Source organism: Hemiscyllium ocellatum, chromosome 5 (assembly GCF_020745735.1).
Source record: "Hemiscyllium ocellatum isolate sHemOce1 chromosome 5, sHemOce1.pat.X.cur, whole genome shotgun sequence".
Classification (NCBI taxonomy): Eukaryota; Metazoa; Chordata; class Chondrichthyes; order Orectolobiformes; family Hemiscylliidae; genus Hemiscyllium; species Hemiscyllium ocellatum.
The window spans coordinates 33,641,258-33,668,541 of record NC_083405.1 but is presented as its reverse complement, the minus strand read 5'-3'; the positions used below and the strand labels follow the sequence as shown (position 1 = coordinate 33,668,541).

The window sequence follows — 27,284 nt, the reverse complement described above, 5'->3', positions numbered from 1 at the left end:
TTGGCTCCCTAACTTAGTCCTGTATTGCCTCTTGGCATGTCTAATGGCCTTGTGGAGGTCACATCTAGATATACCATAAAGGTCTGGGCGACCTGTACTTGAATACCATACACCTGATCTTCAGAAGTCAATGAATTTTCCAGTTCACCCATGGGGAACATATGGGTTGACTTCTTTGACTCGCAGTCCTCTATGCACTTGTTAATAAACTCTGTCCAGGTTGGCTGCTGAATTCTTGAATATGGACCAGTCCATTGTTTTCAGACAGTCCCGCAGAAGCTCTTCTGCTGCTTCAGACCAGCACTGTACTACTTTCTGTACTGTGTCCTCATGCTGCAACTTCTATTTGCAAGCTGGGAGGAGGAACACAGCATTGTGATCTGATTTTCTTACGTGAGTTCAGAATATGGAGCATTAGGCATTTTTGATAGTTTCTTAGTATCAAAGACATACAGACCCTCAACAAAGTCTTCAAAAGTTCCTGGTTCCTTGCAATGTCCTGAAGCTAAGAAAGGAACTGTTCAAATTCCAACATTTTCACATTCATGGTGGGGCTTTGGGTTCCCAAGGAGTTTTAAGATTTCAGCATTGCGTATGTTCTGACCAAAAGCTGTTCTTATTTCAGATTTCCAGCAGGGTGCAACTTTATTTTTCAATACGTGTGGCTTAATAAAATCCACAATATATTGCCACTATGAAAGTGAGGTAAGATGTAGTTTTCATCCCAGAAATACTGGGCATATTAAATGCATTACTAAGAGTCTAAATGAGAGGCCTATACTATAACCAACACAAAATACCACAAAGACTTTCTTTTGTCTCATGTGAGGTGTAAGTCCCAATTACACTACAGCCGAATTTTGTCTTTACCAGATTATTCAAAAGCCCTTGAGTCCAGAAAATGAACGAGGGTCAAAGTTGTTAACAATGTCAGGAGATATACTCGCCTCCCCCTTCCCCTAACTTGCAATTCTACTGACAAAGCAAAAAAATTTGGTTTGATGGTATGTAATGAGGCAGACTTGATTATGGAGCTGAAGGTGAAGGAACCCTAGGGGGCAGTGACCATAACATGATAGAATTTAACGTGTAGCTTAAGAAGAAGAAGCCTGATCAGATGTAATGCTATTGCAATTGAGGAAAGGTAACTACAAAGACATGAGAGAGGAGCTGGCCAAAATTGATTGGACAGGAACCTAGCAGGGAAGACAGTGGAGCAGCATTGGCAGGAGTGTCTGGGGGTACGGCAGTAACTATGACAAGGAAGAAGAAATATACTAAGGGGAGGATGAGGCAACCATGAATGATGAGGGAAGCCAAGGACAGCATAAAAGCAACAAAAGGAAAATCATACAATGTGGTGAAGATGAGTGGGAAGCCAGAGGATTAGGAAGCCTTTAAAAGCCAGCAAAAGACAACTTAAAAAGCAATGGGGGGGACAAGATGAAATATGAGAGTAAGCTAGCTAGTAATATAAAAGAAGATTGCAAGAATTTTTTTTAGATATCTGAAAGGTAAAAGAAACAAGAGTAGACATTGGACTGTGGGAAAAAGAGGCTGGAGAAGTAGTAATGGGGAACAAATAGAGGATTTGAATAAGTACTTTGCATCAGATTTCACAGCAGAAGACATCAGCAGCATCCCAAGAGAGTTAAGAAACAGAGTAGATGATACTGGCCATCACTAAGGAGAAGATGATAGAGAAGCTGAAAGGTCTGCAGGATAAATCACTTGGATCAGCTGGACTATACCCCAAGTGATTGTAGAAGGATTGGTGATAACTTTCAGAAATTACTGGAGTCGAGGAGGGGAGTCCCAGAAAACAACAAATGTAACATCCATGTTTTAAGAGCGGAGGGAGGCAGAAGACAGAATACTATAGGCCAGTAAGGCTGACCTCAGTAAGATTTTAGAGTATATTATTAAGGATGAAATTGTGGAATACTTGGAAGTGCATGGTAAAATAGGGAAGAACCAACTTGGCTTCATCAAGGGGAGATCATGCCTGCAAATCTATTAGTATTCCTTGAGGAGGTAGCAAGCCAGTTAGACAATGGAGAGCCAGAAGGCTTTTGACAAGGTATTGCACAGGAGGCTGCTAAATAAGATAGGAGTCCATGGTGTTATGGATAATATACTGGCTAGATGATTGGCTGACTGGCAGAAGGCAGAGAGTCTGGCATGAAGGCATCTTTTTCAGGATGGCAGCCTGTGACTACTGATGTTCTGCAGGAGTCAGTACTGAAACCACAATTGTTCATGTTATACATTAACGACCTAGACGAAAGAACTGACGGCGTTGTTGTTAAGTTTACAGATGACACAAAGATAGGTGGAGCATTAGATTGTTTTGAGTTAACGGGGATCCTGTAGAAGGACTTGGACAAGTTGGGAGATTGAGCAGAAAGAATAGAGATGTAGACTATTTTCTAAACAGGAAAAAGTTTCAGAAATCTGAAGCGCAAAGGGACTTGGGAGTCCTAGTTTAGGACTCTCTTAAGGATAACATGCAGGTTCAGTTAGTAATTAGGAAGGCAATTGCATTCATTTCAAAATGACTAGAATACAAAAGCAGAAATGTATTGCTGACACAGTATAAGGCTCTGATCAGACCACATTTGGAAAATTCTGAGCAGTTTTCAGTCTAATATCTAAGGAAATATATGTGCTGGCATTGGAGTGGGTCCAGAGCAGGTCTACAAGAATATTCCAGGGATGAAGGGCTATTCATATAAGGAAGGGTTGAAGACTCTGGTCTGTGCTCGATGGAGTTTAGAAGATAAGAGGTGAGCTGATTGAATGTTACAATATACTGAGAGGCCTGGTGAAGATAGTTTTACTCATAAGAGAGACTAAGACCCAAGGGCACAGAGTTGGAGTGAAGAGATGACCCTTTAGAAGGGAGGTGAGGAAAATATCTTCCGTCAGAGGGTAGCTAATCTGTGGAACTCATTGTCACAGAGGGCTGTGGAGGCCAAGTCATTGACTATATTTAAGACATAGATGATAAGTTCTTGATCAGCAAGGGGTTAACACGTTACACAAAGAGAGCTGGAGAATGGGGTTGAGAAACCTATCAACTATGATCGAATGGGGGAGCCAAATGACCTAATTCAACTCCTCTATCTCATAATCTTATGAACTCCTAAATATTTGGTTCTGTATTAGGAAACACTGTGTACTCGAGCACCTCACAAACTTAACTACTATTCAAAAAAATATCATTTTTTAAAAAAAATGTTTAAATCTCAACTTACCTTTTTGATAGCAAGTCATATTCTTGTAAAATTGTTAGCAGATTTTCTACAATGGTGAGTTCACCTATCTTCACTCTGCACTCTGGGCTAAAAAAAAACTAAATGTTGTGAGTTTCTTCAATTTCAATCATTTGTTTAAAGCTATTTTTATAATATTTAACTCAGTGACATACCTTTCAGCCAAACTGGTGAGAGCAAGGAGAGCACCCAGTAGTACATTATTGTGCTTGGCTGCCAATAGCTTTACTAGGGTCTAAAGAAAAATATCTCATGTTAAAATACTTTACTGTATATTATTTTGTTTCTTCTTACTTAACTAATAATTATTTTAATGTATACATTTGCCTGGCATATGTACCACCAATGCAAAGTTAGACAGTGCACCTAAAAAACATGTTAAAACCTTTGGACCTTCTACTTTTTTCAGGACAGTTACAAATGATATACAAAAATGCATATTCGTACATCAATGCAAAGATTAAACTATGTGCCATAAGAACATAGAAACAGGAACCACAGAAAAAGGAGGTCACACAGCCCTTTGAATCTCAACTGCCATTCGCCAAAACGAGGGCTGTTAACTCCACTGTCCTGTCTCATTTCCAATCCCTCAAACCACTGAGTCCAAAAACTAAGTATCTATATCCCTTTGGGATAAAACATTCTGCAAGTTTACAACCCTCCAATATAGAAATTTCTCCTCAGCTCATCATATATCAGAGTTGGGGGGATTCAGAGGCCTGGCATTCCGAGGGGGAGCAGTTGTGTGTTCTATGTAATGTGTCTTTAATGGCTGTCCCAGTTCATGCATGCCTGAAGGCATGTACAGTCAAGTATAGGGTGCACGTCAACAGGAAGCCAGCCAGTCAGTGCTTTTCATTTCTCCAAACAGCCCCCTTTTAATAGGCAAAAGCTCAAGCAGGAGATCCCCCTTGTAGATACAGGCCCAGTGCTGGTCAGAAGAGGCAGAGGATCAACTCCAGTGCTGTCTGGAATCAGCTGATTGGGCCATGTTCAAACAGTCCACAGGTACCTTGGATGAGTACGCCACCAGCGTCACAGACTTTATCATCAAGTGTGTGGAGGAGTGTATACTGAGGAAGTCAATCTGAGTGTTCCCCAACAGGAAACCTGGATGAATCAAGATGTACAGAACCTGCCAAAAACCTAGCATGAGGCCTTCCGATCAGGAGACCCATTCAAATATAAGGAATGCAAGTATGACCTTTGCAGAGCCTTTAAAACAGCTAAGGACCAATACTGATGCAAACTATAGACCCAGACAGACACCAAGCGACTATGGCAAGGATTGAATGACATCACAGGTTCTAAAAAGAGACAGTGCAAGATAACAGACAATGACATATCCCTCTCAGATCGCCTCAACGCTTCTTCTGCTCGCTTTGCGCAGAATTGCAGAGGAGAGGTAACACCTATTCTGACAAGTCCTGTCGAACCTATCCCAACAGTCACTGCATCAGAGGTCAGATTAGTTTTCCTTCGTGTGAATCCGAGGAAAGCGATGACATCAGACAGAGTACCAGGCCGTGCACTCAGAGCATGTGCAGATCAACTGGCTGGGGTCTTCTCAGACATCTTCAACCTCTCCCTGCAGCAGGCCACTGTCCCTGCCTGTTTCAAGAGGGCCAACATCATCCCTATGCCTAAGAAGGCGTATGCAGCATGTGTCAATGACTACTACCCAGTGGCCCAAACTTCGGTGGTCATGAAGTGCTTTGAAAGGCTGTTCATAGCACTAATCAACTCCAGCCTCCCCACTACTCTTGACCCACTCCAATTTGCCTATCGGACCAACAGATCCACGTCAGATGCCATATCATTTGCCCTTCACACCTCCCTACAACATCTTGACACCAAGAACAGCTACATAAGAATTCTACTTATTGACTACAGTTCAGCCTTCAACACTGTTAGCCCCTCGAGACTGATTACTAAACGTAGTGATTGCAGACTAAACTCCACTCTTTGCAACTGGATCCTCAGTTTCCTGACACACAGGCCACAATCAGTGAAGTTGGGAACAGTATTTCATCCTCACTAACACTCAACACTGAAGCCCACCAGGGGTGTGTACTCAGCTGCCTACTGTATTCACTGTAAACCCATGACTGCATCGCCAAATACCAGACTAATGCCATTTACAAGTTCACTGATGACCACCATAGTCAGTTGAATCCCTGAAGGCAGCAAAACAGACTACAGACAGGAGGTGGAAGACCTGGAAAAATGGTGCACTGAGAACAACCTAGCTCTCAATGCCAGCAAAACCAAGGAACTCATTATTGACTTTTGGCGGGATGGTACTCATGCACCCGCCCCCCCCACACACACACACGCACACACTTTCAGCGCAGAGGTGGAACGAGTGGAGATTGTCAAGCTTCTGGGAGTGGTCATTCACAACAAGCATTCTTGGATTCTTCATGCGGACACAGTGGTTACAAAGGCCTAACAATGTCTCTTCTTCCTCAGGCAGCTGAGAAAATTTGGCATGACAGCAAATACTCTTGCCAACATTTATAGGTGCGCCATCAAGAGCATTCTGTCTGGATGTATCAGTACCTGGTTTGGCAACTGTATCATTCAAGAGCATTTGCACCCTGACTAGTTCTTCAATGCTCAGATCTAACAACAACTTGCCAGTTTTGATTAGATTAGATTACTTACAAGTCCACATCAACCCTGCGAAGAGCAACCCACCCAGACCCATTCCCCTACATTTACCCCTTCACCTGACGCTACGGGCAATTTAGCATGGCAAATTCACCTGACCTGCACATCTTTGGACTGTGGGAGGAAACCAGAGCACCCGGAGGAAACCCACGCAGACATGGAGAGAATGTGCAAATTCCACACAGACAGTTGCCTGAGGTGGGAATTGAACCCAGGTCTCTGGCGCTTTGAGGCAGCAGTGCTAAACACTGTGCCACCTGTGCCATTTTATTGAGGTAAAATTTGATTTTCTGTCATTTCACCTTGATTATGTTAGTCAAACCTATAACTATTTTCAGCTTTAGTACTTCCTTTTCTTTAGCAACACTAGTTTGGTGCAGTGTGATGCAAGTCTTTGAACTGAGCTACTAGCTATGCTTTCAGGAGGTGTATTTCTCCAAGGATTGACTTATACAAATTACAATCTCTTTAGTGAGCTTCCCTGACATTTCAGCCTTTCCCCATTTGACTTACAGTCATGTGGAGATGATGTTTGATGTTACATTACCCAACCTATTATGAATAAGCTGAACTCAGTGACTGATGTGTGTTTTCAGAGATTTGACAGTCTCACTGCCGTAATTTTACTCATCTTATTCCCAGGCATCAAAATAGTAGTTGATAGTGAAGATAATCAGTTCCTGCAAGAGTGATGAAGTCTATCCCAAGCTAAACAAAAACTTGGAATTGGCTCCTTCACTTTGACCTAGTTAATTAAGTTTTAATTGATGTGTGATAGATGTGTGTGAAAAAAAATGTTGTAACCAACAGAGGGTTAAAAAGAGAGGAGCCGATCACCCCACCCACATGATTAATACAGCTGGAAACATATAACGAAAGTCCAAGATAATATATTGTGGAGTCATTATCCTGAAGGAAATGAAAAAAAAAGATTTGGAGATGTCGATGTTGGACTGGGGTGTACAAAGTTAAAAATCACACAACACCAGGTTATAGGTAAAAACAATGACTGCAGATGCTGGAAACGAGATTCTGGATTAGAGTGGCGCTGGAAAGGAACAGCAGTTCAGGCAGCATCCGAGGAGCAGGAAAATCGACGCTTCAGGCAAAAGCCCTTCATCAGGAATACAGGCAGAGTGACTGAAGGGTGGAGAGATAAATGAGAGGAGGGTGGGGTGGGGAGAAAGTAACATAGAGTACAATAGGTGAATGGGGGTGGGGATGAAGTTGATAGGTCAGAGAGGAGGGTGAAGTGGATAGGTGGAAAGGAAGATAGGCAGGTAGGACAAGTCATGGGGACAGTGCTGAGCTGGAAGTTTGGAGCTGGGGTGAGGTGGGGGTAGAGGAAATGAGGAAAATGGTGAAGTCCACATTGATGCTCTGGGATTGAAGTGTTCCGAACGGAAGGTGAGGTGTTCTTCCTCCAGGCATCGGGTGGTGAGGGAGTGGCGGTGAAGGAGGCCTAGGACCTTCATGTCCTCAGCTAAGTGGGAGATTTGAAATGTTGGACCACGGGGCGGTGTGGTTGATTGGTGCTGGTGTCCCAGAGATGTTCCCTAAAGCGCTCTGCTAGGAGGTGTCCAGTCTTCCTAAAAAGAGGAGACCGCATCGGAAGCAATGGGATATTGGTGGATGTGCAAGTAAACCTTTGATGGATGTGGAAGGCTCCTTTAGGGCCTTGGATGGAGGTGAGGGAGGAGGTGTGGGTGCAGGTTTTGCAATCCTGCGGTGGCAGGGGAAGGTAGGATAGGTTGTTGGGGGGTGTGGACCTGACCAGGGAGTCACGGAGGGAATGGTCTTTGCAGAAGGCGGAAAGGGATGGGGAGGGAAATATATCCCTGGTGGTGGGGTATTTTTGGAGGTGGCGGAAATGATTTGGTCTGTGCAAAGGTTGGTAGGGTGGAAGGTGAGCACCGGGGGCATTCTGTCCTAGTTACGTTTGGAGGGATGGAGTCTGAGGGCAGAGGTGCGGGATGTGGACAAGATGCTTTGGAGGGCATCTTTAACCATGTGGGAAGGGAAATTGCGGTCTCTAAAGAAGGAGGCCATCTGGTGTGTTCTGCAGTGGAACTGGTCCTCCTGAGAGCAGATACGGTGGAGGCAGAGGAATTGGGAATATGGGATGGCATTTTTGCAGGAGGTATGGTGGGAAGAGGTGTAATCCAGGTAGCTGCGAGAGTCAGTGGGTTTGTAAAATATGTCGGTGTCAACTCGGTCGTCATTAATGGAGATGGAGAAGTCCAGGAAGGGGAGGGAGGTGTCAGAGATGGTCCAGGTAAATTTAAGGTCAGGGTGGAATGTGTTGGTGAAGTTGATGAATTGCTCAACCTCCTCGTGGGAGCATGAGGTGGTGCCCATGCAGTCATCAATGTAGCGGAGGAAGAGGTGGGGAGTGGTGCCGGTGTAATTACGAAAGATGGACTGTTCTACGTAGCCAACAAAGAGACAGGCATAGTTGGGGCCCATACGGGCACCCATGGCTACCCCTTTGGTCTGGAGGAAGTGGGTGGATTCAAGGGAGAAATTGTTAAGGGTGAGGACCAGTTCAGCCAAACGAATGAGTGTCGGTGGAAGGGTACTGTTGGGGACATCGGGAGAGGAAGAAATGGAGGGTTTGAAGGCCCTGGTCATGGCGGATGGAAGTGTAGAGGGATTGGATATCCATGGTGAAGATGAGGGTTGGGGGCCGGGGAAACGGAAATCTTGGAGGAGGTGGAGGGTGTGGGTGGTGTCTCGAACGTATGTGGGGAGTTCCTGGACTAGGGGGTATAGGACAGTGTCGAGGTAGGTAGAGATGAGTTCAGTGGGGCAGGAGCATGCTGAGACAATGAGTCGTCCAGGATGGTCAGGCTTGTGGATCTTTCACACACATCTATCACACATCAATTAAAACTTAATTAACTAGGTCAAAATGAAGGAGCCAATTCCAAGTTTTTGTTTAGTTTGGGGTAAACTTCATCACTCTTGCAGGAACTGATTATCTTCACTATCAACTACTATTCTGATGCCTGGGAATAAGATGAGCTAAAATTACGGCAGTGAGACTGTCAAGTCTCTGAAAACACACATCAGTCACTGAGTTCAGTTTATTCATAGTAGATTGTGGAAGGAGGTAGAACCAGGTAGTGCGGGGTTCCCGGACTATGAGGTTGGAAGCTGTGGGTGGGAAATATCCTGAGGTTCTGTATGGTCTGGGAGATGATGGTTTGGTGATGGGGGGTGGAGTCATGGTTGAGGGGGCGGTAGGAGGAGGTGTCCTCCCGTTAGCGTCTGGCTTCAGTGGTGTAGAGGTCAGTGCGCCAGACTACCACTGCATCCCCTTTATCTGCTGGCTTGATGGTGAGGTCGGGATTGGAGCAGAGGGAGTGGAGGGCAGCGCATTGTGAAGGTGAGAGGTTGGAGTGAGGGAGGGGGTAGATAGGTTGAGACGGTTAATATCCTGGTGGCAGTTAGAAATTAAGAGGTCGAGGGCGGGTAAAAGGCCAGCACAGGGTGTCCAGATGGATGCAGTGTGTTGGAGGCAGGCGAAGGGGTCCTCGGAAGGTGGGTGGGAGTCCTGATTGTGAAAGTAAGCTCGCAGGTGGAGGCGGCAGAAGAAGTGTTTGACATCACGGTGTGTATTAAATTCATTGATGCGTGGGCGGAGGGGGATGAAGGTGAGTCCTTTGCTGAGTAGTCCAACAGGTTTAATTGGAAGCACTAGCTTTCAGAGTGCTGCTCCTTCATCAGGTGGTTGTGAACCTGGTATTGTGTGATTTTTAACTATGAAAAATAGAGATGAGGAAGAACTTCCGTGCAAGCAATCTAAGAATTGATTCTAATCTAAAGAAAACAAGAAAAGCACTCTACTACTAAAATTGAACAATGAGATTAAGGACAACAACCAGTGTTGCACTTGTAATGAATTCAAAGCTAAGCTAGATAAGCACTACTTATGAATCAGGATATCCCAGATGGACCATGGATGAAGAGAGGCAAGCAAAGTGACATCATGGGCTTTCACAGTAATTTTCAAATTCTCTCTGGCCATAGCTGAAGTGCCATAGCACTGAAGGACTACGAACATTGTCCTTTATTTAAAAAGGTGGAAGGGATAGAAAAGGAAATTAGGCCAGTCAGTTTAACTTTGGCAATGGCAAGTTATTAGAAAGAATTAAGGATGCCAGAATATATTTCTTAAGGGAAGATCATGGTTGACAAATCTGCTTAAATGTTTTGAGGAGGTAACCAGGATTGTTGATGAGGGTATTACATTTGATCTGGTCTGCATGGGCTTTAATATAGCTTTTGATAAAGTCCCTCATGGCAGATAAATCAAGAAAGTAACAGCCTGAAAGTAAGGCAATGTGGCATGTTGGATCCAGGTGATGGTAAAGAAATGTTTCTGTGACTGTAAAGTCTGTTTTCTGTGGGGTTCTGTGCTGGTGGGCTTGCTGTTGGTGGTATACATTTATGAATTGGACTTAAATGTAGAGATTATCATCAAGAAGTTTGCAGATGATGCATCAATATACGATGATAAACAACAAGAAGGATGCCTGTAAACTGCAGGAGAATGTTAATGGTCTTGTCAGTGAATTGAGAAGTGGCAAATGGAATTCAGGATGAAAAGCTTGAGCTTGTGCACTTGGGATGAGCTAATGAGGTGAGGAATGGTAGAGCCTGGAAAGAACTGAAGATCAGAGGGATCTTGGTGAGCATATCCACAGACCCCTGACGGTAGTAGGACATGTGGTAAAGCAGTTAAGAAGGCATATGGGAAAACTGCCTTTAATAACTGACACATGGACCACACAAGCAATGAGATAATGCTGAAACTGTATAAAACATTGGTTAAACCACAACTGGAGTAATGCATGCAGTTCAGGTTACCACATTATAGAAAGGATGTGATTGGTCGTGAGAGGGTGCAGAGTAGATTAACCCAGATGATGCCTGGGCTGCAAGCTCTAGGCTCTGAGGAAAGATTGGAAGGGTTATTATGGTTCTGTTCGTCGAGCTGGGAATTTGTGTTGCAGACATTTTGTCCCGTCTAGGTGACATCCTCAGTGCTTGGGAGCCTCCTGTGAAGCGCTTCTGTGATGTTTCCTCCGGTATTTATAGTGGTTTGTCTCTGTCGCTTCCAGTTGTCAGTTCCAGTTGTCTGCTGCAGTGGCTGGTATATTGGGTCCAGGTCGATGTGTTTGTTGATAGCATCTGTGGATGAGTGCCATGCCTCTAGGAATTCCATGGCTGTTCTCTGTTTGGCTTGTCCTATAATAGTAGTATTGTCCCAGTTGAACTCATGTTGCTTGTCAACCACGTGTGTGGCTACAAAGGATCGCTTTTTTGGTTTTGCTCATGCTGGGTATCGGGTCCTTTGTCCTGGTGAGTTGTTGTCTGAGAGTGGCTGTTGGTTTGTGTGCTGTTATGAGACCTAGTGGTCATAGTAGTCTGGCTGTCAGTTTGGAAATGCTCTTGATGTATGGTAGTGTGGCTAGTCCTTTGGGTTGTGACATTGGGTTGGCTGATTAGCCTAACCTCGGTTGTGGGTAAGATCCTGGAATCCATGGTGAAGGATGAAATTTCTGAATACTTTTTGAAGCATATGATATAATAGGGGAAAGTCAGCATGGTTTCATCAAGGGGAGGCCATGCTTGACAATTCTGCTAGAATTCTTTGAGGAAATAATGAGCAGATTAGACCAAGAACAGCCAATGGATGTTATCTACCTGGACTTCAAAAATACCTTTGACACGGTGCCGCACAGGAGGCTACTGATTAAGATAAGGGCCCATGGTATCAGAGGCAAGATGGTAGCATGGATATAACATTGGAAATCTGGCAGAAAGCAGAGAGTAGGAATAAAAAGGTCCTTCTCAGCATGGCAGCCGGTGATGAGGAGTGTTCCTCAAGGCTCAGTTTTGGGACAACTTTCCACTTTATACATTAATGATCTAGATTAAAGAATGGATGGCATTTTGGCTAAGTTTGCAGAAAATACAAAGATAGGTAGAGGGACAGGTGGTACTGAGGAGGTGGAGAGGCTGCAGAAGAATTTGAACAGGTTAGGAAAGTGGGAAAAGAAGTGACAGATGGAGCACAGCATGGGAAAGTGTGAGGTCATGCAATTTGGTAGGGAGAATAGAGTTATAGACTATTTTTTTAAATGGGAAGAAAAATCAGAAGTCTGAAGTGCAAAGAGACTTGGGAATTTTAGTCCAGGATCCTCTTAAGGTAAACATGCAGGTTGAGTCAGTAGTTAGGACGGCAAATGCAGTGATGGCATTTATTTTGAGATACTTGAATATAAAAGCAGGAATGTATTTCCGAGGTTTTAAGGCTCTGGTCAGACCACATTTGGTGTATTGTGCACAGTTTTGGGCCACATAGTTCAGGAAGGATGTACTCGCCCTGGAGTGTGTTCAGAGGAGGTTCACGAGAACGGTCCCAGGAATGAAAATCTTAAAATATGAGGAACATTTGAGGACTCTGGGATTATATTTGATGAAGCTTAGAATGATGATGGGGGATCCAATTGAAACATACAGAATACTGAATGGCCTGGACAGAGTAGATTTTGGGAGGATTTTTCCATTGGTAGGAGAGACTAGGACCCAAGTGCATAGCCTTAGAGTAGAGGGAAGATCTTTTAGAATGGGGATAAGGAGAAACTTCTTCAGCCAGAGAGTTGTGAATCTATGGAATTCATTGCCACAGAAGGCTGTGGAGGCCAGGTTATTGTGTATATTTATGACTGAGATAGATAGGTTCTTGAGTATCAAAGGGATTAAGGGTGACGGGGAGACAACAGGACAATGGGGTTGAGAAACCTATCAGCCATGATTGAATGGTGGACCAGACTCGATGGGCTGAATGGCCTAATTTCTGCTCCTATGTCTTATGGTCTTATGAAAACTAATTATTCTTTAGCCTGATTTTTTTTTGATTGGCAATGCCCACTTTTTGGGCATAGAATTCAATGGCATAGCCTCAGAATAGAAATATATTCACTCAGAGGATTCTGAACATTTAGAATTCTTAGTCCCAGATTGCTGTGCATTCTCGGTTGATAATTACATTCAATACTGAGATTATTAGTTTTCTTGAACACAAAAGGAATCAAGGAATATGAGGAGAAGCAAGGTAGGTGGAGTTGATGTTACTGAATGACAGAATAGGCCCAAGGGATTGTATTCTTCTGCTCCTATTTCTGATGTTCCTATGGCAGGCCTTGCAAGAGACAGAATTAATCACAAGTTTGTTTACACCATGTAACATAACTCCACAATTAATGAGTCAAAGCTTTGTAGGTACTGGCCTTCAGATGTATCTCAGCATATCTCTACCTGAATATTATATTGTGGGAATAGTGATGGGTGGATATTGAATGTCTCAACTACGGCTGGCATTTCTCTATTAGTTTATTCACTTCTTTTGCCAAAAAGCAAAGATAATGCTCAGCAGAAAAAAATAGAAAAAGTGTTATTGTGGCAGTAATAGTAGGAAAAGCAGCATCACTAAATAGTTACAAAAGTCCTTTGTCACAAGAAGAAGAAAAAAAGAAAAAAAATGTAAGACGCTTGTCACCCAATTGTTCTCAATAAATTGGTTTTCACATGCCGTACACTGCACAGCTGAACTTTCAGCTTCAGGCAGGTAAATCAGATATGTGAAGTAAGGAGAAATAATCACAAATTCTATTAGTAGCATAATTATGTAAAAATACACTTATTTGAATGCATCTGGTACAAACTGATTACTGCTTCCTGTATCCTCAAGTCTAATCAAAGAATGCAAAATGGAGAGGGTTCTAGCAAACACATTTCCAGCAAATTTGCCACCGAATTTTAAACCCAAAATGTGGGCTTTGCCAATCACAGCATTCACGCTAAAGAATAATTTGCTTTCACTATAGGGGAAGAAAAGATTCAAGGGTCTCAAGGGTTTAAATTATGCATGTTTTTTATGCTGGTTAATTAAATGATTGCATAAATTATTTCCACTGCATGTCTTGCTATAAATGAGGTTTTTTTGGGGGGTGAGGGATCAAATGTCTGCTTGTACACTGCTTAATGCAACTATGCAGCTTATTTCTTTAAAAATTAAACCTGGAAGGTCTGAAAAAATGCAATAATTCAAATGAAACAATTTAATTAGCAAGTAGAATTTTTTAAAGAAAATCCATTGTTTGCATTTCACAAATGATTATAGAATAGACACATTATGAGAAATTACAATTTTGAATAACATTTCATTACAAATTTTCATAAATGTTGCTGAGGCCAATGAGCTACTGAGTAAGTTTTCAGATACCATGGAGATCTCATACCTTGTGGGCTCCACATCCAATTATCCATTCTCTTTGTTCTATAATAGCTGCTAGCTTTTGAAAAATATCTGAAATGAAATTCAAATTAAGTCACATACCACCAATGTGAAAATAACTGCACTGGAATTACAGTGTAATACTATCAAATACTGCATTGAAACATTCTATTCTAACAATGAAGTAAATAATTTCAGTAAATACTAGCCTCAAAGTGGGAACTCAACTTTTCTGAGTTTAAGTTTAGAGTTCAAGCCAGATTCAGATCTAGAAGTAATAACCTTTAAGCATATTAAAGTAGTATTATTAAAAAGAACAGCTGCCTGATACTGCCAGTTATCTATCAACTTTTAAAATCCTTATTTAAATGAGGTGTTGATTCTTGTAGGTAAAAACTGCAGCCCTATATAAATAAGGAATTTTACAATTGTATAGTCAGTAAGGAACACAGTTAGTGAGATAAAGGCCAAGTGAGTTTATTTGAAACATTGGATCAAAGTGAGAATTCAATTTATAAGGGGGAAACAGGTGTATTAAGTTTCCAGAAGAGGAGTGGGAGAGGATAAAAGGTGCAGACCAGGAGGCCGACCTTCACTGAGAGTAGCAGTGGAGTGACATCCCAAACCACAACATGGTGTAAGTGCAGGGAAAGCATTTGAGTAATTCTAGTCTTAGGTTGTGTTCAGGTTTCTAGCTTTTTATTCTCTCTCTTTTAAAAATAGCATTGACAATGGTGTAAAAAAACTAATTACAATGAAATGTAATGAGCAGGAAAATATGATAAGTGATGGCATGGTGGGTAATGTGCTATTAGAGCATGTGGAAACTAGCGAATATATCTGCAGTAAGGAAGTGTTCACACCCCTCAGTTTAGGTCATTCAAATTTGTGATATGATCAGGGACAGGATGGTATGAATGCAGGTGAGGCAGGTCTGGGGACCAGAGGTAGTGATTGAATTCAGGAGTTCAATGTACAGCTCAAAGATTTGAGTTCAAAGAATGTGTTTCAGCTCCTACAATTGTCCAACAGTAAGAAAGTTCTTGCAAACTGTGTGAATGAGAATGGGGGCGCTAGGGAAAATGACCGAACTGACTATGCCACTGTGATGAAGAAAGCCATTCAACTAGGGTAATGAAATAGGAATCTAGTAGTTATAAGGAACAGTATAATTAGATAGGGGAATAAGCACTGTTCTCTGCTGCTATATGAATGAGTCCCAAAGACTGTGTTGCATGCTTATTGCCAGTGTTATGGGCAACTCCTCAGGGCTGGAGAAGAACTTAGTGGGAGGGGAGGGATTCACTGTCATCTACCGTATTGGTACCAATGACATTGACAGGACCAGAAAGGAGGTTCTGCTGAAAGAATTTAAATGGATAGAAGTTAAATTAAAAAGCAGAAACTCAAACTAATAATCTCGAGATTATTACTAATGCCACGTGCAAACTATTGTAAATAGAATCAAGGAGTTCAATGCATAACTCCACATTTAGTATGGATGAAATGGGTTTCAATTCACAGGACACTGGCATCAGTACTGAGGTAGCAGGGAGGTGTTTTGGTGAGACCGGCTTCACTGGAACCTGGGAAAGTGAATAACTGGGGCTGTAAAGATGACTTTAAAATAAATGGGTTGGGGATTTGAGACAGTAGTCATGAAGGCTTACAAAACAAAAGGACATGGTTGTATTGCAGGGCAGCTATTTAAGTAATAATAGCCAGAGTGGGACAGGAAAAGACAGCATACAAATATAGAGAAACAGCAACAAATAGGCTCAAAGGGGGAAAGCATAGTAAAATACTGGTTCTTTACTCATAAGAATGCAATACAGAGTATGCAGAACAAAATAAATGAATAATGACACAAAGTGATGGATATGATCTGATAGCCGTTATGTTGACATGGATACATGAGATGAAAGCTGAAAACTAAACATTCAAGGGTAAGTGACTTTTCAAAAGGACAGGCAGGGAGGAAAGGGTAGTGGGTTACCTTTGTGTGTTCAAATTTTGAATAGGCATGATAGCAAGAGATGATCTTAAATAAGAAGATGTGGAATCCATAAGGCTGGAGATAAGAAATATCAAAAGATGGCACAGATTGGTGGGAGTAGTCAATATGTCTCCAAATTGTAGCAATACTATATATAGAACAGTATAATTGGGAGATAATGAGGGGTGTAAAAAATGCAGTACATTAATTATGAGTGACTTTAATCTTCACATAAACTGGAAAAGTCAAATTGGGAGAGTAGAAACATGGAATGATTTGTAGTGTATTGGGGATAGTTTCCTTCAAATATATGTTATAGTTTTGTCTGATAGATCCAAATAGGATGAGGCTACTTTGGATCGGGTAGTTTATTCAGACAAGCTTATTAAATGATTTCAGAGTCAAAGATTTCCTAAAGAAATAGTGCCATAATCTATTAGAATTTAGTATTCAAGTTGAAATTGAAAAAACTTGTCTCAGAAACAACTGTGCTCGGCAAGAGTAATTAAGAAGAAATGAGGGCAAAATTGGCCAGAATAGCCTGGGGCAGCATGGTTGCTCAGTGGTTAGCATTGCTACCTCACAGCGCCAGGGACCTGGGTTCGATTCCTATGGCAACTTTTTGTGTGCCTTGGATGGGTTTCCTCTAGTTTCTTTGGACTGTGCTCTAGTTTCCTCCCACAGTCCAAAGATGTGCAGATTACGTGTATTGGCCTGCTAAATTGCACATAATGTCCAGGGATGTGCAGGCTAGATGAATTAGCCACAGGAAATGTAGGGTTACAGGGATAGGGATGCTCTTTGGATGGTCAGTGAGGACTCGATGGGCCAAATGACCTGCTTTCACCCAGTAAGGATTCTATGATTAAAAGGAATTCAACAGGAAATGAATACTAGCAGACATTTAAGAAAATAGTTCAAGATTCACAACAAAGATAAATCCACGTAAGGAAGAAGGATTTCAAAGAAAAGGGCATAAACCAATAATGACTAACCAAAGAAGTTGAGTAGCAAAATACAACGTGGCAATGTTAGTGGTGAAGGAGAGGATTTGGGAAAGTTTTAAAGACTAGCAAAAGATGACCAAAATAATAGAGATAAAATAAATTTTGAGAGTAAAGTAGCAAATAATATCAAAACAGACAGTAAGAGCTACTTGAAATCTCAAAAAAGGAAGAGAGAGGGCAAAGTGAACAAATGCCTCTTGGAGAATGAGGCTAGGGAAATAGCAATGGTGAACCAGTGAATGGCAGGTGAATTGAAGAATTTATTTGCATCAAAAGAAGGTACTAACAGCATCCCACAAATGTTAAATAATCAAGGGGGAAAAGACAAGAGGAAAACAAATACTATATCTATCACTAGAGGAAAAATACTAGGGAAATTAATGGAGCTAAAGACCAATGAGAAACCATGGACCTTATGTGATACATCTTAGAATATGAAAGAAAATACATACAGAGACAGTGGATGCATTAGCAGTAATCTTCCAAGAATCCTAAGATTCTGGAAAAGTCTCAAAGGATCGGAAAACTACCAATGTAATTCTTATTCAAAAGGGAAGGAGACAAAGAGAACTGAAGGGAACTATAGGCCAGTAACTTCACATCTGCTATTGAGAAAATGTTAGTTTTTAATAAATGATGTAATGGTCAAGTATTTAGAAATACACTATATAGTCAAGCAGTTTCAGCATGGTTTTATGAAGGGGAAATCATGTGACAGCTTTATTATAATTTTTGAGGAGATAACCAGCATAATAGCTAAAAGAGAAGTAGGAGACTAAATGTTTTTGGATTTTCAAAAGGCATATAATAAGCTACCACACATTAGACTACCTTATAAGGTAACAGACAATGTTGTGTTGCATATTAAAGCATGGCTAGAGATTGGTCATTATTAGAAGACAGACAGTTGGGATAAGGTATCATTTTCAGGATAGCCATCTGTAATAAGTGGAATGCCACAGGGATAAGTGCTGAGGCCACAATTGTTTACCAATGAAACCTTTAAAAATCAAATCAAAATATTGTAACTGAATCTAATAAAGAATCAATAGATGGTTTAGTCTGAACTCTGAAGAAGAATACATAATCATTTTTTAAAGAATAAATATTGAAATTGTACTGCAATCTTAAGATTTATTGACCAAATTCCTAATATCTGGAAATTGGTGGAGATTTTTTTTGCAAGAGAGGAATGGAATCTTCTGTGTGTATTGGCAAGATGTTTGGGAGAATCGTATGAGCTTGGCTGTGAGGAGTTTCCACTATCAAGAGCAAAAATGTCCAGTTTTGCAAACAAGTGTTGAATGGTGAGTCAAGATTCTGGCTAGTGAGTAGCAAGATGTCTATTAACATCTGCCTTATTATGTGCTCTTGCCTCATTTTTCTGCATTCCACGTTGTAAGGGAAGGAAATCCAGAATTTTGATGCAGTGACAGGGGAGGAATGGCAAAATATTTCCAGGTCATTATGATAACTGGTTTGTTGGGTTGTCCTACCCACCTGCCGTCCTTTTCCTTTGAGATGGACGTGATTGTGAATGAGAAAGGTACTGTTTAAGGAGGCGTGGTGAATTTCTGGTAGTTTCATCTCACTGGTTGCTCCTCCAGACTTCCATACATTCACTAACATCACAGGACATGTGATAAAGTGACTGCATGTCGCTGTCATCCAGCAGGACTTCTGGGATACCATTGGCAAAGTGAGCGCTAATTATCCTCTGGCCTACATGTCCAGGGCAAGTAAGGCAAACCCCACAAGGCAGCTACCAGCTGCCACCACATGACCATGACTAGTCGTATGGACACAGAACTGGCTCAAATGTAAAAGACAAGTAGAATGTAGAGGGAGGTGGCAGTGCTTTTCAGACTGGAGACCTGTGATCAGTAGTGTGCCACAAGGATTGGTGTTGTGTCGACTGCTTTTCATCATTTATATAAATGATTTGGATGTGAACCTAAGAGGTATGGTTAGTAGGTGTGCAGGTGACACCAAAACTGGAGGTCAGTGGACAGTGGGGAAGGTTACCTCAGAGTACAATGGAACCTTGATCAGATGGGCCAATTGGGCTGAGGAATGAAAGATGGAGTTTAATTTAGACAAATGTGATGAGCAGCATTATGGAAAGGCAAATCGGTAGGACGTATACACTTAATTGTAAGGTCTGAGGGAGAGCTACTGAACAAAGAGACCTTGGAATGCAGTTTCATAGTTCCTTGAAAATGGTGACCCAGGTAGACAGGATGATGAAGAAGGTATTTGGAATGCTTGCCTTTATTGGTCAGTGCATTGAGTATAGGAGTTGGGAAGTCATGTTGTGGCAGTACAGGACACTGCGTGCAATCCTGGTTTCCCCACTATAGGAAGAATGTTGTGAAACTTGAAAGGGTTCAGAAAAGATTTACAATGGCGTTGTTAGGGTTTGAGAGGTTGAGCTATAGTGAGAGGGTGAATAGGCTAGGGCTGTTTTCCCTGGAACATCGGAGGCTAAGGGATGACCTTATAGAGGTCTATAGAATCATGAGGGGCATTGGTAGGGTGAACATCGAAGGCCTTTTCCCTGGGTGGGGAAGTCCAAAACTAGAGGGTATGGGTTTAGGGTGAGATTGGAAAGATTTAAAAGGGACCTAAAGGGCAATTTTTTCATATAGAGGATGGTGCGTGTATGTAATGAGCTGCCAGAGGAAGTGGTGGAGACTGGTGCAATTACAATATTTAAAAGTATCTGGATAGATATATGAATAGGAAGGAATTAGAGTAACATGGGCAAAATGCTGGCAAATGGGACTAGAATAAGTTAGGATATCTGGTCAACTGCCGTAGTGTTAAGGGTTTAAATGGAGAGGTTTTTGTGAAGTGTGTTCAAGAAAATTGTCTGATTCAGTATGTGGATGTACCTACTAGAGAAGATGCAAAACCTGACCTACTCTTGGGAAATAAGGCAGGGCAGATGACTGAGGTGTCATTGAGGGAGCACTTTGGGGCCAGAGACCATAATTCCATTAGATTTAAAATAGTGATGGAAAAGGATAGATCAGATCAAAAAGTTGAAGTTCTAAATTGGAGAAAGGTCAATTTTGACGGTATTAGATTAGATTAGATTATTTACAGTGTGGAAACAGGCCCTTCGGCCCAACAAGTCCACACCGACCCGCCGAAGCGGAACACACCCATTCCCCTACATTTACCCCTTTACCTAACACTATGGGCAATTTAGCATGGCCAATTCACCTGACCTGCACATCTTTGGATTGTGGGAGGAAACCGAAGCACCTGGCGGAAACCCACGCAGACATGGGGAGAATGTGCAAACTCCACACAGTCAGTCGCCTGAATTGAACCCGGGTCTCTGGCGCTGTGAGGCGGCAGTGCTAACCACAAGAACTGGTCACAAGACCAGTATTAGGCAAGAACTTTCAAAAGCTGATTGGGGGCAGATGTTCGCAGGTAAAGGGACGGCTGGAAAATGGGAAGCCTTCAGAAATTAGATAACGAGAGTCCAGAGAAAATAGACTCCTGTCAGGGTGAAAGGAAAGGCTGGCAGGTATAGGGAATGCTGGATGACTAAAGAAATTGAGGGTTTGGTTAAGAAAAAGAAGGAAGCATATGTCAGGTACAGACAGGATAGATCAAGTGAATCCTTAGTGTATAAAGGCAGTAGGAGTATACTTAAGAGGGAAATCAGGAGGGCAAAAAGAGGACATTAGATAGCTTTGTCAAATAGAATTAAGGGGAATCTAAAGAGTTTTTACAAATACATTAAGTACAAAAGGGTAACTAAGGAGAGAACAGAGCCCCTCAAAGATCAGCAAAGCGGCCTTTGTGTGGGACCGCAGAAAATTAGGGAGATACTAAATGAATATTTTGCATCAGTATTTATTGTGGAAAAGGACATGGAAGATATAGAGTGTAAGGAAATAGATGGTGACATCTTGAAAAATGTCCATATTACAGAAGAGGAAGTACTGGATGTCCTGAAGTGGATAAAAGTGGATAAATCCCCAGGACTTGATCAGGTGTATTCTAGAGCTCTGTGGGAAGCTAGGGAAGTGATTGCTGGGCCTCTTACTGAGATATTTGTATCATCGATAATCACTGGTGAGGTGCCGGAAGATTGGAGGTTGGCTAACGTGTTGCCACTATTTAAGAAAGGTGGTGAGGACAAGCCAGGGAACTATAGACCAGTGAGCCTGATGTCGGTGGTGGGCAAGTTGTTGGAGAGAATCCTGAGGGACAGGATGTACATGTATTTGGAAAGGCATGGACTGATTCGGGATAGTCAACATGGCTTTGTGCGTGGGAAATCATGTCTCACAAACTTGATTGAGTTTTTTGAAGAAGTAACAAAGAGGATTGATGAGGGCAGAGCTGTAGATGTGATCTATATGGACTTCAGTCAGGCTTTCGACAAGGTTTCCCATGGGAGACTGGTTAGCAAGGTTAGATCTCATGGAAAAAAGGGAGAACTAGCCATTTGGATACAGAACTGGCTCAAAGGGAGAAGACAGAGGGTGGTGGTGGAGGGTTGTTTTTCACACTGGAGGCCTATGACCAGTGAAGTGCCACAAAGATCGGTGCTGGGTCCTCTACTTTTTGTCATTTATATAAATGATTTGGATGTGAGCATAAGAGGTACAGTTAGTAAGTTTGCTAATGACACCAAAATTGGAGGTGTAGTGGACAACGAAGAAGGTTACCTCAGATTACAACAGGTTCTTGACCAGATGGGCCAATGGGCTGAGAAGTGGCAGATGGACTTTAATTCAGATAAATGCGAGGTGCTGCATTTTGGGAAAGCAAATCTTAGCAGGACTTATACACTTAACGGTAAAGTCCGAGGGAGTGTTGCTGAACAAAGAGACTTTGGAGTGCAGGTTCATAGCTCCTTGAAAGTGGAGTCACAGGTAGATAAGATAGTGAAGAAGGCATTTGGTATGCTTTCCTTTATTGGTCAGAGTATTGAGTAGAGGAGTTGGGAGGTCATGTTGCGGCTGTACAGGACATTGGTTAGAGCATTGTTGGAATATTGTGTGCAATTCTGGTCTCTTTCCTATCGGAAAGATGTTGTGAAACTTGAAAGGGTTCAGAAAAGATTTACAAGGATGTTGCCATGGTATGATGATTTGAGCTATAGGGAGAGGCTGAACAGGCTGGTCAGAACTAGAGAGCATAGATTTAGGGTGAGAGAGGAAAGAAAAAAAAGACACCTAAGGGGCAACCTTTTCAGGTAGAGGGTGGTAGGTGTATGGAATGAGCTGCCAGAGGAAGTGGTGGAGGCTAGTACAATTGCAACATTTAGAAGGCATTTGGATGAGTATATGAATAGGGAAGGTTTGGATGGATATGGGCTGGGGTACGGGCAGGTGGGACTGGATTGGGTTGGAGTATCTGGTCAGCATGGACGGGTTGGACTGGAGGGTCTGTTTCCATGCTGTACATTTCTATGACCCTATGACAGTGGCCAGTTCTTTGCTTGTGGTGGATAAGAGAATCCAATGAGCAAGGCACCATGGTGGTGGGATACATTGTTAATGAGGCAAGTTTCGCGTGAGAACACATATTAGAGCTCAAAGAGAGAAACCCTCTAGGCAGTTGCCAAAAATTCCACATCGACTTTTTGGTAAAGTTCATCCCTTTCCTCCTGCTTGCTTTAGCTTATAGTTCATGTTTTTTACATAAATGCCATAAAATCTGCAATAAACCAGAGTTTAAAAAACATAATCCCTCATACAAATGCACATTGTAAAGCATAAATAGGACTTATGAATGAAGTCTTGCAATTATGCAAAGTTTTTCAAATCCCCAGAATGTTTCAAAGAATTTCAAGCGAGCAAATTATTTTGAATGTAAGGAAAGGATAGAGAGCCATAGTCATAGCAGATCATAAGGCTGCTCTCTCATTAGAGAGCTAGGAGAAAGTGAGGACTGCAGATGCTGGAGATCAGAGTCAAAAGTTGTGGCGCTGGAGAAGCACAGCAGATCAGGCAGCATCCGGAGTGTTGACATTTCGGGCATAAGCTCTTTATCAGGAATGTGGCCCAGTGGAAGGAGGAGTAGAACTTCTTCAAGGTGGCATCCTTGTAAGAGACTTTGCAGTAAGGTTATAACAACTATGAGAAAGTGAGCACATTCCTGATGAAAAACTTATGCCTGAAATGTCAACTCTCCTGCTCCTTGCATTCTGCCTGACCAGCTGTGCTTTTCCAGCATCACGCTTATTGATTCTCATTGGAGAGTATAAACTAGTGATAGTTTAACCTGAGGGTCACCAAGCCTCAGGTGAAGGGGGAGGTTCAGAAGGACAGTCCTTGCTGGTGGCATCACTCTGCACTACAAACCAGTCATCCATCCAACTGAGCTAGCAGTCAATTTATTCATAGCAAGGTCCCAAAAAGCATTTAGTTGATGCATTCTGGTGTTGGTTGAACAATGATGATGAGCTAGGACACCATTAAAACCTAATCCATAGTTTGTGGCTGCAGTCACACTACACTCAAGCAGATTGAGGTGACAGGTCACTTTCCTTAAGACCACTGGTGAATTCAGTTGAGTTTTTGACCATTTGTTTCCACCACCAACATACAAATTATCAGCCTTATTGAATGTATTTTCCAAATGTACCAATGGTGGGTTGTGAATTTACAACTCTAGGTTCCACACCCCAATATTTCTTCTACTTCCAGCTATACTGGCAGATAGGACATCAGTTTAGCATCTGCAACACTCCATTAGCTCTGCATTCAAGGAAAAGCCTAGGAATGTGCTCAACCCCTGGTGTGGCATCTGAATTTTTAAAGTTCTGGTTTAGAGTTACGACTTTATGCAATAAGTTGTTCTGATGCCCTAAAATTTAAGAAAGAGAGGGAGAAGTTTTAAAAGTAAGTTTCATCATTCGCTTGTAAAAGGACTTGAACTTACTTGTCACCGTGACCAATCTGTCAACAACAAACTGTTGTCCTCCATATCCAAGGTATCCATTTGCTACTGTTTCCATATACTACACAGAAAAAATGTAATTATATTAAATATTTGAAAACTAATAATTGAATTGATTTTAAAGTTAAATGTTATTAAATATGAAGATGTACCTGTGCCAAGCTCTCAACTCCTCCAAGTTCACTGAAAATTTTCTGAAATGTATATGTAAACAAAAATGTGAATGTCCATCAATTATCTTAAGAAACAAAGCTCTTGGGGTGAAACAAATCCTGGTCACAATTCACGACATTCACAATACATACACAAAATGTAATAGTTGATACTAAAAACCACAGTAGAGTAATTAGGGAGGCTTTTTTATGTCATGATGCCTCTGATTAGGGCTCCAATCCCTGATTAGAGGCATGGTCTTTTTTATGGACTTCCCTTTTGAATATCATAGCATTCAATTGGAGGTTCAGATAAAGTAAAGTTTGACGGAGATTTATATTAGAAAAGTTAAAGGCTAGATTATATGATTTTGATTTGACCACTGCTTAGTACTTTGCCAGATTATTCCTAGGGATACGATCAAAAAAAGCAATAGGCTCATCAATATATCAGTTTCACTGTAAACAAATACAAAACAGATCATCATTGATTTAAACAAACCAATTAAGATGGGTGGAACACTGCTTCGAGTTGTATTTCATGGAAAATATCATCACCAAGGAAACATTAAACACTGCTGACTGCCTGCCTGATATGGAAGAAAGATACCAACATTATGGAGAAGCTTAGCAACTTTAATGACTCATTTGTGATTGTGATCAGGCCATGATACATGCTATAAAAAGGCAACAGCAGTGACTGCGACAACAATTGAGGAAGGTCTCTCTTGAGAAAAGTATGTGCCTCTATTTCTGTTGACAAGCTGCAGCCCTGAATGCATGTATTCTGATTGCAGTTCAGTTTCAAAACTAGAAGATCTCCAATTGGCATGACGTTATCAGCAACATCACCTCCCCTAGGCTTCATGCACACACAGCTGCTTCAAAGTTGTGTGTTAGCATGCCAATCTCAGCCCTGATGTCTGCTGCTGGATGTTGCTGCTATGCATGGCCCTCAGAGGTCAGAGCAGCTGGAAAGGAAATTAGAGGGAATGCTGCTTCTCAGTCCAGCAGTTGCAAGAGAAATTCTGTGAATCTGGGAGACTATAATATTTTGCTTTCATCAATCACCTCAAGGCATTCTTTCATGCAAGCAGCTGTAATTTATTGCAATTTCTAAGAAAATTTGTTGCCTGCCAAAGTTACTCATGTGGTCTCTATCTTCCAACACAATCTGAGATCAGCTATGACAGGTCAACATTAGAAATCTCTGAGATATGTAGATAAGTCAAACAGGTTTGTATTCTGGTATCAATACTTTTTCACATATTATTCATTTTGCCGCTGTCATATGAGCAGTTCATCCATAGTCAACCTCACAAAGATAAGAACCTATGAGCATATGAAACAGGAGTAGTAGATATCTTGCTCCTCAATCTGCTTTAAGAGCATGTGGTAAGAGCATGGTTGATCTGATTATGACCTTTACTTTCTTTTTTTTAAAGCCCTCTACCTTTTGAATTTGTTTTCAGTCAAGAATTCATCTAATCGACCTTATAAACATTAATTGATGGGCAAGAGAATTCCATAGACTAATGACCCCCAGGAAGAAAAATAATTCTTATCTCCATCACTGATGTATGAATCTTTATTTTTATGCAGTGTTCCCTACTTCTAGTCTCTGTCATAAAAGGCATTATCCTTTCAGCATCCTATCAATCTTTAGATCTTATAAATTCCAATTAGGTCATGATAATGAAATCCAAAATAATGCCATATTGCAATTAACCTACATTATAATGTGATAGTCAATAAATGCTGACTTATTGATGCCAATATCCCATGAATTAATAAAATAAGACGATAGACACAACTGGGGAGTATTACTAACAGTCAGGATGTCTAGAGGGTGACTACCTGGAGGGAGCTTAGTTGGATGAGAAAATGATTCAGAGAATAAAGAATCCATCAAACACTGCAGTTTCTCCACTAATGCCTACATATGTTGTATGTGTGGCAAACATTGCCATCCTAGAACAAAGATGCTGAACCACATCAAGCAATGTTTAACACACAGTTGATCACAAAAGCGCAAATCATAAAAATACTAGTAGGAGATGACCGGTTTTGTGTAAAGTGCATTAAAAGGTGATTGTAACTTGACTGAGCAAGGGCTACAGTTTGTAAAAGAAAAAAGGCTTGAACATATGTTGGTCCGAAAACAAAATATAGTAGGTTAAAAAAAAAGCTCAAATAGATGATGAGTAGATGCATCGAACTTTTATTTCTTGTCCTCACCCACTTTTTTTCAATAACATGCTACAACCCTCATTAGCCAGATTATTCAAAACTGTGGGATGAAACTCAACTGGTTCAGGGGATTCATCAACCTTCAATTCAGTTAACTTTTTAAGTACTACTTCTAATGTCAATTTCTTTCAGTTTTTCAGGTTTACAAGTCCCTTGTTGCCTTGTATTTCTAGAAGATATTCCATGTCTTTTTCAAGAAGTCAGATACAAAGTAATTGTTTAGGTTCCCCACCTTTTCCTTGCTGTTTGCAATAAATTCTCTTGCCCAACGTTAATGGGCAACTTTTGTCTTTGTTAATCTTTTCCTCTCCACATACCCCACGAAGCTTATAATTTCCTCATAAATTTGCATCTATGTTCCCGATTCCCTTTCTTAATCTGGTCCTTCTTTGCTGAGTTCTAAACAGTACCTAATCCTCAGGCTTATGACTTTTCTGGTTTTATTAAAGGATTATTGGTCCTTTGATCTCATGGAATTTTTAACTTGTGTTGTTAACCATGGTCAGTTTACCTTCCTCTCTGCATGTTTGTGCCTTAGAAAAATATATAGTGTAGTACGGTGTCTATTATCAAATCTTTAGAGCATTTTCCCAATGCACCATAGCCAACACATCCCCATATGTGCAATAATTTCCTTTCTTCAGTTTTAAGATCTTAGCTTCAGAATGAACTATGATGAATTCGAAC

At 41.4% G+C, this 27,284-nt stretch overlaps 1 protein-coding gene across 1 annotated transcript in view; it reads right to left on the bottom strand.

The window, feature by feature from the left end:
- The window catches only part of nek10 (NIMA-related kinase 10), a 246,957-nt gene that overhangs the window by 144,481 nt on the left and 75,192 nt on the right, over positions 1–27,284 (bottom strand). The window contains exons 7-11 of the mRNA XM_060825301.1: positions 24,348–24,389; positions 24,178–24,256; positions 14,264–14,331; positions 3,431–3,510; positions 3,258–3,344 (exon numbers count right to left, since the gene is read on the bottom strand). Of these exons, the coding sequence (XP_060681284.1) occupies positions 3,258–3,344; positions 3,431–3,510; positions 14,264–14,331; positions 24,178–24,256; positions 24,348–24,389 (356 nt within the window). The remainder of the gene's footprint in view (positions 1–3,257; positions 3,345–3,430; positions 3,511–14,263; positions 14,332–24,177; positions 24,257–24,347; positions 24,390–27,284) is intronic.